The sequence below is a fragment of the Pundamilia nyererei genome, unplaced genomic scaffold (genome assembly GCF_000239375.1).
Source record: "Pundamilia nyererei isolate P.nyererei 1_Seehausen unplaced genomic scaffold, PunNye1.0 scaffold00127, whole genome shotgun sequence".
NCBI classification, from domain to species: domain Eukaryota; kingdom Metazoa; phylum Chordata; class Actinopteri; order Cichliformes; family Cichlidae; genus Pundamilia; species Pundamilia nyererei.
The window spans coordinates 1,644,964-1,657,570 of NW_005187528.1; the positions used below are offsets into that span (position 1 = coordinate 1,644,964).

The 12,607-nt window shown below is 38.2% G+C and overlaps 2 protein-coding genes across 2 annotated transcripts in view; both read right to left on the reverse strand.

Moving 5' to 3' along the window:
- Nucleotides 1-4,200, reverse strand: part of camsap1b (calmodulin regulated spectrin-associated protein 1b) — a 31,418-nt gene extending 27,218 nt beyond the window's left edge. Inside the window, exons 1-2 of the mRNA XM_005743124.1 lie at nt 3,771-4,200; nt 2,258-2,423 (exon numbers count right to left, since the gene is read on the reverse strand). Coding sequence (XP_005743181.1) covers nt 2,258-2,423 — 166 coding nt within the window. The 5' untranslated portion in view covers nt 3,771-4,200. The remainder of the gene's footprint in view (nt 1-2,257; nt 2,424-3,770) is intronic.
- Nucleotides 4,201-8,266: 4,066 nt separating this feature from the next.
- The window catches only part of ubac1 (UBA domain containing 1), an 8,955-nt gene continuing 4,614 nt past the window's right edge, over nt 8,267-12,607 (reverse strand). Inside the window, 4 exon segments of the mRNA XM_013913355.1 lie at nt 8,267-10,613; nt 11,272-11,410; nt 11,612-11,698; nt 12,158-12,434. Coding sequence (XP_013768809.1) covers nt 10,498-10,613; nt 11,272-11,410; nt 11,612-11,698; nt 12,158-12,434 — 619 coding nt within the window. The 3' untranslated portion in view covers nt 8,267-10,497.

Below are 12,607 nucleotides of genomic sequence, written 5' to 3' on the forward strand. Positions count from 1 at the left end.
ACACTATATCGGATTCATATCGGTATCGGCAGATATCCAAATTTATGATATCGGTATCGGACATAAAAAAGTGGTATCGTGCCATCTCTAATACAAAGTAGAGTCACCAAGCAATGTGGTGCATAGACTGCATGAAAGTCACCACATTTCCAAACTTCCTCAAGCATTAGTAGAAGCACAAAATCATGTATGAGCAACTCATGTAAGTGTAAAGTGTAGATATCCCCACTGCAACCAGTGGATCCAGTTTACCTTAAAGTCATCTCTTACTAAAAGGGTTCCATAGCATTTCTGTAACTCTCTCCTGTAAATTCATATATTGGTGAGCTCTCACTTAACTTAAGGGATTTCACATCATACCCACCAAGTTAATGTGGCATACATTTTCCATGATATAAAAGTGTCATATTTTAATATCAATGGCATAGGAATTTCTTGCGTGCACATTCCCTAGCATGCAAAACAAGACAATCCAGACATGTTAGACAGCCAGACCAGTGTGTCAGGCTTGACAATTTAGTACCTACAGACTAAGCTACATCAACAACCTTTAACCCTAAGCACAACACTATGCGAAATATGCAAGAAAACTGTTCACACATAAAGGTGGAACCAAGAAACTTGTTTCACTACTTGTGGGGAGGAGAAAAACAAACAAACAAAAAAAACTGTCAAGTTCAACCGAGCTAGGAAGGCACGTGACCAGTCATCAGTTGCAACCAAAAAGTAAACAAATCACTCAACTACGTATTACTGGAGCGCTTGCTAGTTTTGCTCCATATGACAGGAAGAGCAAAATGGTGGCTTGAAATCACTCAATTACTGACACGGTTACATAACGAGCGGCCAAGGACATGATGCCAATCCAAATAGTGGTAAAAGTGGGATTACAAAGCTCAACCCAAGACATAACATCCAAGTATTTTTCAGTTTAATTATTATGTGAAAATATTTTTGCAGGCTCCTAAAGAATTACAAGATTAAACCAGTTAAGTTATTGTTATACTTAAGTGTTAAGCAGTATGTTCTACTTTTACTTAAGGTTTCCAGGAAAAATGCTACCTACACTACATTTGTGATTACATTTTACATAGGCTGTGTCACAACTATTGATCTCTATAATACTGGTGCTGCTGCTGTTGGAATCTTGAGGCAACAGATTCACAGGTCTAATTAGGTAGTCTGTCATCAATGACAGTAGTTCATTGGGGAAAAAAAGGGATGGAAAATGTCCTTTGTTTTGTTTGCACCAACAAATTCTACTGTCTGCAAGTTACAATTTTAGATAAAATGTTCAGTATTTTTATTTTGTATCATAAATATCATCACTGCAATTTCTTTGAAAAATCGTAATATAATTTAGAGATTGTATCACCCACCCTTAGCTCCAACATGAAAACTTTTTTCTATACAAAACATATTGCAGAAAAGTATGTTTGACGGAGAACTTTAGCACAGAAGAGCAGCTGCAATTCAATTGTTTACAATATCGTCAGAACAGTGCGGTGCACATGCAACAGTTATGTATCAAAGCTCAGCAGACAGTGGTTGACTCAAATGTAGTCTTTGTGAAATAAATTGCAGAAGATTTTATATAACAATGTCTCCATAATTCCTTTTGCCACCTAACATAAAATATGCACATATCGTGAAAGGATATCAACTGTACTAAAGGTAAACAGTAGTACTTTTTAAAAAGGGTCCTAGTTCCACAACTTCACTAAAACAGATCCTAAAATGCTTACCTTAAATTTCACATAACTCATTTCACCCTTAAAATGTATTCCACTCTTGGAAAAAGCAACCACAGACAAAGCAAGAAAACCTGCCCCTATCTGACAAAGTTACTAATGCCGATACAATCTCAACAGGCAGTGCGAGTGACTGGCAGTGCAGATCAGTATTTTCCATGCTCTGACTACAGTCAAACAGATATAGCCTAATCCTTAGTGCCTGTCACTCATGCCGATTTGGGCTCATTCTCACTGGCCGCCCTACAAGAATGGAAGGATCTGGTGAGTCAGTATGGGAGTTCGGTTGCCAAGTGCCATGGGGGGGAAACAGTTTTGGCTCAAGAGCACAGACACAAGTATTTCTTCCTCTTGGGTTTTTGCTGTCAAAGTTTCGCTGCTGGAGCGCAACACAATCTGCTGACTATCACTGTAGAGAGCAGTAAACACAATGTGCCAACAACAACATCTGAAGTAACTGTGAGACATGACATTTGTGTAGCATGAATGCAAGTAAAATTACTTACCAATACCATAGGCTTTGGCAAACAGCCACCGTAGGTTGGCTGCTATTTTTGCTCTGGCGGAGTCATACATCTCCAAAGGTACAACGTCCATTGTGCCTTCTGCAACTCCGGCCAGTTCTACTGTTCTCTTAGTACTGTCCCCGCCAGCACACAAATCAACATCCATCTTTAACCAAAAAAACAAAAAACAAACAAAACAAAAAAACACATTGTTAAAGATAAAATTATACAGGACATTATGCTGAGTAAGAGCCAATGCCAAATAATATGATATTAGCCAGGCATGATTTGCCAAGTGACAAATTCCTTTAAAATGACTCATAAGTGATTTTCTGATACATATTTAACTGAAATCTCACTGACTACAATGTTTGTTGCTTATCAACAGAATATGTTGTTTTTTTTATTTCCTTCCTTTAGTGACCCATTAGAATTACATGTGGTCATTGAGACACAAGTGTCAAAGAGGCATTTCGCAGTCACTCATGATGTCAAACAGTAGACAATAGACTTGAGATTTCCAAGCAGCAACTATTTCTTAAATCACCTTGAACTGAAGTCATGGTGACTGCAAGAATGAATCTTTATGATCATTATGTACATTTTGACAAGCACACAGTTGACTGTACTATTGCACAACTGCAAAGCAAAGGGTATGATGTTGGTTTAACCTTTGTGATCACAGTAAGTTTACTTGCAACAAGTACATGTAGACAAAGGGAATGTGATCAATCTTTGTCATAGTTTAGAAATTTGATACTCACGTCTACACTGTGCAACACAACTCTAGTAGCAGTTGCCAACTTTAGACCAAATGTATTCCACCTCAAATACAAACTTACAAATTATCAATGTCAGTCAGCCAAGCAGACTTGTGTTTTCTGATTAGTTAGATCAAAATCACAGCAGTTTCACTTTTAACTTCTTTGTCATATAGGTGTTCACCTTTTACTTGGACAACGGTTCGACAGGTTCTGACTGTCTTATCCTGTCAACAGCCTAAAAGGCAATACTAATTACATTAATAGGTTAATAGAAGGATACTGACTAAATTTAGTATGGTTTTGACAGAAAACTAGTGCACACCTGCTTATCACACATGAGTTCTAACGGATTTTTTCCGTTTGTCAGAAATCTAAAGTTCTATTTAGTCATGAGTTTAAGTTATCGCATTACCTGTAAAAAATATCAATAATAATAATAATAAACAAACCTGCAACAATTTCATTTACATTAACGGCCCACAACAGTACTGTAAACGCTGCAAGGCCATAACTAATGTTAACATACTTTAATACGTTAGCAGGCTAACGTTACGATAACGTTATTAACGGGATCAACCGTTAGCTGAAACAGTAAAGATTTTCTTAACATTTGGTCTACTAAGCGGCCATGCAATGAAACGCAAAGCCGCTAACTATCACCAGCTAACCGCTAGCTTGCTAGTGTGTGCTGTACAGCAGGACCACTCAATGGTCCCATGAATGACGTTAGCTAGCTGGCAAGACATTACCTTGAAAGGTGTGGTGTAAGTCCAAGTCACACTTTCGTTCCGTCGGGTAAACGGTTAACCAAGGACCTGTCTCAATAAACAGGAGCCTGCTATATAGAAAACACACCAGCGGCAGCGACGCATTATAGCCAGCTAATAATGCTAGCTTGGAGGCGAGTCAGTGTGGTCCCCTCCCAACAACAAGAACCGATCCGCGGCCTGTGTGACAACCGCTCCACGGCAGACTTTGGGCCGAAACAACACAGGGAGAAAACGGGAGGCTCACCAGTAAAAAAGTACAGCGTACGCGGGTCTTAAGGCTGGGAATCTATCACAGTGTTAAACCCTCCATGTTAGATAAAAAATAAGCATACGTTTGGGGCTCGAGCAATGCAGCGAGGATCAGCAGTGTCTTCGCGCTCTGCCCATAGAAATGCAATTATTATCCCAGCCTTCCCAAACGCGCACAATGCGCATGCGTGATTAGCTTCCAGACTATACTCGTAATACTGGAAACTGAAATCCCGCCTTGCATCACAGCTATGCTTTTTACTATTAATATTACTTTTTAAAAATATCTTATTTTTAACTGGATTCATGCGCACTGCATTTTTGTAACATGACTTCCTAAAGAACCTGTTTAAATAATGTTAATCAATTTTTTTCTCTGATATGTCTATTTAATTAACCCACAAGAACGTCAATTTAATTTCTCTTAAATACTAATATTTCAACATGCACTTGCGTTAATATATGTATACATTTTTTCTTTTGTACTTTAGTCCTGTTTTGTCCTTGCGGTCTTGACCAATGATGGCATCTAGTGGTGAAAGATGGTATATGAATTTGAAGACTTGGGATGATTTTGTAGAGCTTGCGTAATATCCGTAACTGTTCCTCAAAGTTAAAACTGAAGAAGCACTGTCCTTCACACTTCACACTTTCATTACATATTTAATATGTATTTATATAACTAATGAAAGAAAGACGCAGTTTTAGCTCCTGGTTCGAAATCTAAAACTGTAAATCATTTCAGAATGTTTATTCATATATCATTTATGGTGGAAATACTCAAAAACTCAAAAGTCTGAGATTTTAAGAAAAACTGAACATGTACTTGACTCCATGCAGTTTGCATGCCAGCATTACAGGCCACATAATGGAGTAGAAGATCCCACAGTGACCTTTGTTGAACCTAACTGGATTCTCGTGCTCAAGTACTTTTTTGGCTCTCTTTGGCTTTTAACACAATCCATCCTCATATTTTAATCAGAAAGCTTTTAGAACAATTTAACCCAAATAAAAACATTTTGCTGGAGTCTTGGGGGATTTTGTTTGTTTGTTTGTCTAGCAGGACTCAAAGAGTCCAGATAAATGCAATTCTTTCTAATCAAGTTTGATTGTCAATTGGCTGCCCACAGGGATGTGTGCTTTTACCCTTAGTATTTATCCTGTATACAAATATGTGTCAAAGCAGGAACATTAATAGTTGGCTGCTGGACAAAGACACCAGTCATGGCCCAATTCTCGATGAAACATATCTAAGACAAAAGATATGAGGATTGATTTTAGAACACATACTCATAAACAACAGGTTACAGCCATTAAGAGTCAGACAGTGGAATGAATTCACCGTTATAAATATCCCTGATTATTGATTCCAAACTGAACTTTGAAGCAAACTGTGAAGTTGTGAGCTAAAAAGGGCCCCTGTGTCTGTCATGTTATTTCCATACTGAAAAGAACAGTGATGGTTTGATTTTTGTCTTGCTTTCACTGACGACATAGTTTGGATATTTATCTGTAAAGAACAAAAACTCACTCCATCAAATTATTAAATGGTCTGTCTACTGTGAAGAACAACTTGGTATAAAAGCAACTTTTCTCCAGCAGATAAACAGCTAGTTGTTTTTTTTATATTCTACATAATGTGGGATGAATTATATTCTTTGTTATTATTTATTATGTTGTTTTTATGCTTATCTGTTGTTTGTGATCTGTGTTTGTTCGGAACATTTCTTTTAGACAACTTGCTGAAAAACATGCTAACATGTTCCTGGGATAAGAAACGTTTAACTGAGCAGGCAAAATTCAATCTTGATGTCAAAAATAAAGTATTCATAGTGTTTCTATGAATCAAGGTCAAAACCAGGTACAATACTAGCAAAAGAAATCTCAAAAATAAAGACTGTATAACAACCACACATAGACAGTGAGCCACAATTTGGCAAGTCCCTGAATTCACGCCAACTTATTTGCCATAACTAAACAACAAAATCAAATATTTACAGCTGCAGCTAAACAGCGCCATCTCCAGGCTTAAAGCAAACAAGTCAGGTGGCCCAGATGGTTTTCCTTTTGAGTGGTTTGAGGTTTTTCAAGCTGAGTTTGAGAAAACTCAAAAACTCAGTTTGAACTGAGCTAAGGCTTGTTTTTGGCCTTCAATACAAAACTAAAGGATTTAAAAAATGGCCCCTCATGGAGCAAAGCAGTTATATCAATTATGCCCAAAGAAGAAAAAGACAAACTAGAATGTAGATCTAGAGCAATCTTTGTATTACGAAACCCAGATTAAACTATTAATTACCAATGTGATGGAGATGGATCATCATGAATGATCCTCCAGTCTATGTATTACTGGATTAGAAAAACCTGGAAAGATTTATGCAAAAGATTAAAAAAATCAATGGAATAAAGGCCAGTTACAATTCTGGAATGATTATATAAAATATTATTCTTCTGCTTATCTGGGGTAGGGTCACAGGGGCAGTAGCCTAAGCAGAGCAGCCCAGACTTCACTCTCCCCAGCCACCTGATTCAGGGAAGACCAAGATGTTCCCAGACCAGCCGAGAGATATAATCTCTCCAGCATGTTCTGCATCTGCCCCAGGGTGTGTCCCAGTGGGACAAGTCCAGAACACCTCACCTAAGAGGCACCCAAGAGGTATTCTTCTCCGATGCTCAAACCACATCCTTTGGATGAGTGGCAGTTCTACTCTGAGCCCATCCTGAATGGCCGAGCGCCTCACCCTATCTCTAAGGGAGATACCTGACACCCTTCAGAGAGAGCTTATTTCCCACACTTGTATCCGTGATCTCATTCTTTTGGTCAAAGCCCAGAGCTCATGACTATAGGTGAGGGTAGGGACATATATCAACTGATAAATCAACAGCTTCGCTTTTACAGTCAGCTATTTTTTTTACCATGATGGACCAGTACAGTGTCCACATCACTGCAGTCGCACGACCAAACTGTCTGTCGATCTCCTGCTACCCTCTCCCCTCACTCGTAAACAAATTGGAAAAATTGAGAAGTGTCACCTCACATACAAAACAGTTGCAGCAAATGTCTGCCCCTCTCTGAGCCTGGCTCTGCCAGAGGTTTCTTTCTGTTAAAGGGGAGTTTTTCTTTCCCACCGTCGCCTAGTGCTTGCTCATAGGAGATTGCCAAATTGGTGTTTATTTTTTTTACCTTAATACTGTAGACACTTTTTCGAATTTGGAGTTATATAAATAAATTGGAACTAAATTTAATTGCCCAATTGAAGAACAAATACAAAAAATGGTCAAAATATTCAAATTGTAAAACACCAATAAAAGAACCATAAATCAAATAACCTATAGTTCTGTTTTTGTCTGTTTTGATTCGAGTGCATTTCTGGATACCTGACCAGTTTGCCATAAAATGGATAGGTGTCCAAAAGCATACAGTACACGTAACTCTAAATTATAAATGTAAGAGTGGCGGCTTTCTGTCTCCCTGCGTTAACCCTGAGTGGCGTCCTGTCCTGCTACCATACACCATAACGCAACTAAGTTCTATAGGCGACCTTTTAAATTTAATAATTGTATATATAATTTTATAAGTTGGTCGGTTTAAAGAAAGTTTTATTGTACTTTCATTGTGAATACATTAAAAATAGGCTGAGATACAAGCAAATGAACAAGTCAAAGGAGCTTGCAAAGAAAAGCATCTGGACTTCTTTAAGTTGCTTGAAGACGTTTCACCTCTCATCCGAGAAGCTTCTTCAGTTCTAAGGGTCAAATGGTGGAGTCCCAGATTTAAACCCAGTGGGAGTTTCCCCCCAAAGAGGGACAAAAGGACCCCCTGATGATCCTCTAATCACATGAGCCAAGGTGTGAAAATCCGCCAGGGTTTCGGGTGAGCTCATTGTGAAACCTGGCCCCACCTTATCATGCGATTTCCTGAGGTCAGATGGCCCAGGATGTGAGTGGGCGTTAAGGCGTCTGGGGAGGGAACTCAAAACTGGATTATAGATGGTAGACAGTTGGTGTCGTAAACCACCGCCTCTGGAAAATGAACAAATATTAGATCAAATATATTATATTATATATAATATTAGATAAAATAAAATACAGCAATATTTATAAATGTAACTAAATTTAATGTACTGTATACAGGTAAACTAATTCCATCCACCTAAAGATGGGCGACATTCTGCACTGATTTTCAATGTGGCATTGCTGAATGGAATCTGTGAAACAAAAACACAACATACAACCACAAAAAATAATTTTAATGCAATAGTGATTTAGATGCCAGTAGCCATTAGGCTGCTTGAACGAACAGACTGTGAGCATATTGCATAGGTTGTTGATCTGGGACAGTCCGACACGTGGGCTGGGTGAAACAATAATCAGACTCCAACAACTCCCTCTTCACTGCCCCTTAGCAATAAAATTCACTTTGTTCGTTCGGGTTCCTTCTGACCGTTTTCAGCATTTCCTGTGGCCATTTTTCTTCCTTAAGCGTACAATCTCCCAATGTTCGTATCAGAATATTAAGAGGGAAAGATAGTTTGGTATTCATGCCAATGCAAAGCATGGAGGTGGTGAGACAACTGGTCACGATGGCCATGACAGATTTCCAATTGGGCACAGTGTGCAGAAAGGTTTCCATAAATTCAAACATGCTGCATTACTTTGTATCACACTGTGACCTACCAGTCCATAAACACATTTTAATGATGGTTTGTAAAAACAACATTTGAAGCATTATATTTTTTCACATTTGTAGATTAGCTTCAAGGTTTGCTAAAAATGTTATAAATATGAACATATTACTAGTTTGGCTTTGATATAAATAATGTAATATATAGTTCAACCAGACAATTTTCTCTAAAAACATTTAAATATTTTCAAATATTGCATTTACCAAACCATTTGATGTGGTGCTCTTATTCATAGATAAAGTTCTACACAGATTAGTTAAAGCCATTTCTCAAATGCCAAACTAGAAGGGGGTAGAGCAGAGGTTTGCCATAGCGACAAGTTTAGAAAAACAATCTCAGCCTCCCTGAGCAAAAAGTCACATCAACACCACATTTTAAATATTGAATAAAAACACTCAAAAACTTGGCAAAACACACCACCCTCCATATTGTTTTTAAATCTCTTGTACAACAAGGAGAGGCAATGCTCTCCTTCATGTATCTGGAGACTTTAAGTACTCAATGCAAAGGCTATTATTAACACACTACCCATTGCAGTTCACACATCTCTAACACTCAAATATATGTCTATACAGGTCAACAGAAGTCCTTGCTATTGCACAGAAATACAGGGTTTTTCTCCACTGGGTACATCTAATGACAAGGCAGGTTATACAGTGACATTTTGGTTTGACAGCATAAATGTTTGTTGCTCTCAAAAAGGAAGAAAAAAAAAAGGAAAAAACAAAAAAACAAATCAAAACATAGAAATTGGTTGCATGTCAACTTCTATTGTTTCCACATATGTTTGAAGACACTCGCACCTCTCAAGCATGAAGCGAGCATGCATCTTCATCATTCAAATTTAAGTTTAAAAAGGCAACCACCTTGTCATAAGCTTCACTTCTTCGCTACCAGTACATGCTTTTGAGACAACACACAAACCCTTCTTTCTTCTTGTACTAGTGCTGCGGTACGCGATATTCATAGAGGTGAAGAAGTGCCAGACGAGAGCAACATGACAATATGACAATCATGAGCACATCGACAGTAAACACACACAGGCCTAATATAAAATCTTCTTGTAAAAACATGACTGAGACATGATTTAGTGTACAGTTTTGCTCTAAAAGGCAAGAAAGTCAAATAAATATGTTTGAAGAAGCTCAATGAAGATTTCTTTTTAAAAATCCTCTTTGACTCTACTTTTTCCTCTCAGTTATAAAGCACTGATTTTTGATTAAAACAGAGGGAGAAGAAAAAGAAGATGTGATACTGACAGAAGTCTTCCACACATTCACCACTGATGAAACATTTTAAAGAGACACTGAAAACTGCAGTTGATTTTTAAATATTGCAAAACATAGAAAACAGTTTTTGTTGAAGTGTAAACTTTAAATTGATGTCTGATGTCATTTTTACACGTGGACAAATTATATAAAATAAATCATGTCTGTCATACCTATAAATTGTTATCATTAAAATGTAAAAACAATATACTAAATCTCAATTTATATTATTACTGTAATAATAACTTTATGTTAACATCTGTTTTGTATAAGTGTTTTTACTGTATTGTTATAAATAAGTTATATCTGTAACATCTTCATTCATACTTTGACTCCTCTCTCTTTGTCTTTAAAAGGCAAAAAACAATACTTGTGTCTCTCCCACGCTCATACATACACATTCATACATGCAAGCGTACGCCTCAGTGTGATCAAACACACAAACACATACACACGAAGCTGCCACAGTCATACACGGGATGGGGGTGGGGGTGTCACCAGGAGGCTCTATGTGCGATTGAGGGTCTGGAAGATTCTGGATATTTGTAGCATGACAGGGCCGGTCTCGGGATCGTTCATCCACTGGGTGCTGTTCAGAGGATTCTCCAGCATGTCTTCAAACGCTGCACATAAACACAAAGCATATTTGTGAGTTATATAATAGACCTCCAACCCACAAATCTTTCCCCTCTTCTGTCAACTGGTGAAGACAGGTAGACAGGCCTTTCTCTATGTCATATGCCTTAAGTGGACACTGATGTCAACCGCTGGTTTTGGGCTCAGTGACTTAAAGCCTAAACGTTAGTGCCTTCATTGCTTCTTTATGTTTTATATATCATGTTTTGGAGCCAGGAGTGACCGTTTTTGAACAAGCGAGTGGAGTGTTGGGTTATTAGCTAACCTATAGGGACAGATATCAAGAAAAAAAGTAACAGACTAATAAAATATCAGAACTTCACTCACCGAAACCAAAGCACAAGTCTTCATGGATGTTTAGTATCACACAAACAACAAAACATAATATAAAATAACCATATATACACAGGTGAATGAAATAAAAAGAATGATTTCACACTGTTCGAACAGTTTTCCTGGACGTCTCAGCAAGATCTTTTTCAGCTGCTGGTGGTTTTTCTGTCTCATTTTACAGAATGAGACTATATTTGAGTTCCTAAAACTACACAATAATATAAGGATGTCAAAAAGTTTTTAATATTACTTTAGGGGAGAATTTTCAAAAACAGGACACTACGTTGGCTTTTACACTCAATGAGACTATACCTAGAAGAGTTTTGGGATTGGTTAAACCCAGCTGGACGACTGGATTTTCCAGGATGGCTTGAAACAGTGGGCTGTTGGTGTCGATGCCTTTGTCCAGATCTTCTGGAGAAGGTTTCCTGTCTCCCAACAGCCACTCGCACTGCAGAGTAAGGAACAAAAAGGACACCAATTAAAATCTTTATGGAAGTCAAAGTATAAAATTAACTGAAAACAAGTGAAACAGGTATTCAATGTTACTGGACTTGTTGTTTTTGGAAGGTTTCAGAAATTACTGGGGGGAGGGAGCTAACTGTTAAATTTGTTTATTAATAGTAAAACTACTGACGATGTGTAAACTTACCGCTGCATCCTGTTGGTTGTTATTGACTCTCAGAGCATCGATCACCTCCTTTTCATCAAAGCCCATCTCCATCAATGCAATGACGGCCTGCAGAGTTCATTAAAAAAAAGCAAAAAAAACCCACATACAGTTAAAATCTATCTAAAGTCTATTCCAGCAATTCCAGCAGCTATCATGGGGACACAAAACTTACTTAATAAGATGTGAACAAGTTATGGTTGAAAAAAAAACAAAAAAAAAAAAAACTTCCATCAAAATCGAATATCACTCAAGTTTAAGTGTGGCCCTGTCCCACATAAGATAAGATAAGAAGAACTTTATTTATTCGGAGGAAAGATTCTTTTGTCATACACATGCTCAATGCAGCAAGAGAGACAGAGGAACAGAGGAGTAAGATATACAATAAGAATAGTAGTATACAGTAATATACAATAGGATAGTGCAAAATATAATATCAAATAACTCAAATAACATGCAGCCGATGAGAACCCTGAGAGGAGATTTGTAAAATCTGAAGTCTTGTATAAAAGCTAAAATTGCACCCACCCTTGAATCTGGTCTGAACTCCCTTTTCCTGCGGATCCTCTTGAAGATCTCTGTGAGTTCATCCTGCTTGTTGCTCTCGTCTGTGCTCGACTGGCTGGATAGGCTGCGGTGAGGATTAGGACCAGAGGCTGAAGCAGAAGCTGAAGCAGGGGGGCCTGGAGTGGCAGCTGCCGTAGCTCCTGCTGCCCCAGAAGAGTCCTGGCCTGGTAGCGGCGTGTCCACAGAGGGGTCATCTACATGCTCAATCAGCCACTCCATAGCCTGGGTCACTGACATGCTATAAGGAGATCAGATAAAACTACTGTTAGGGTACAAAGATCAGAAACAATTCCTATGAGACCCTTTCGTGGAACCTTGGTATCAGTGCATACTTCTCCAAAGTGCTGTCCTGCAAATTAATGCCATCTGGCCCACTGGATATGTTTTCACCATATTTTGCAACAGGGACAT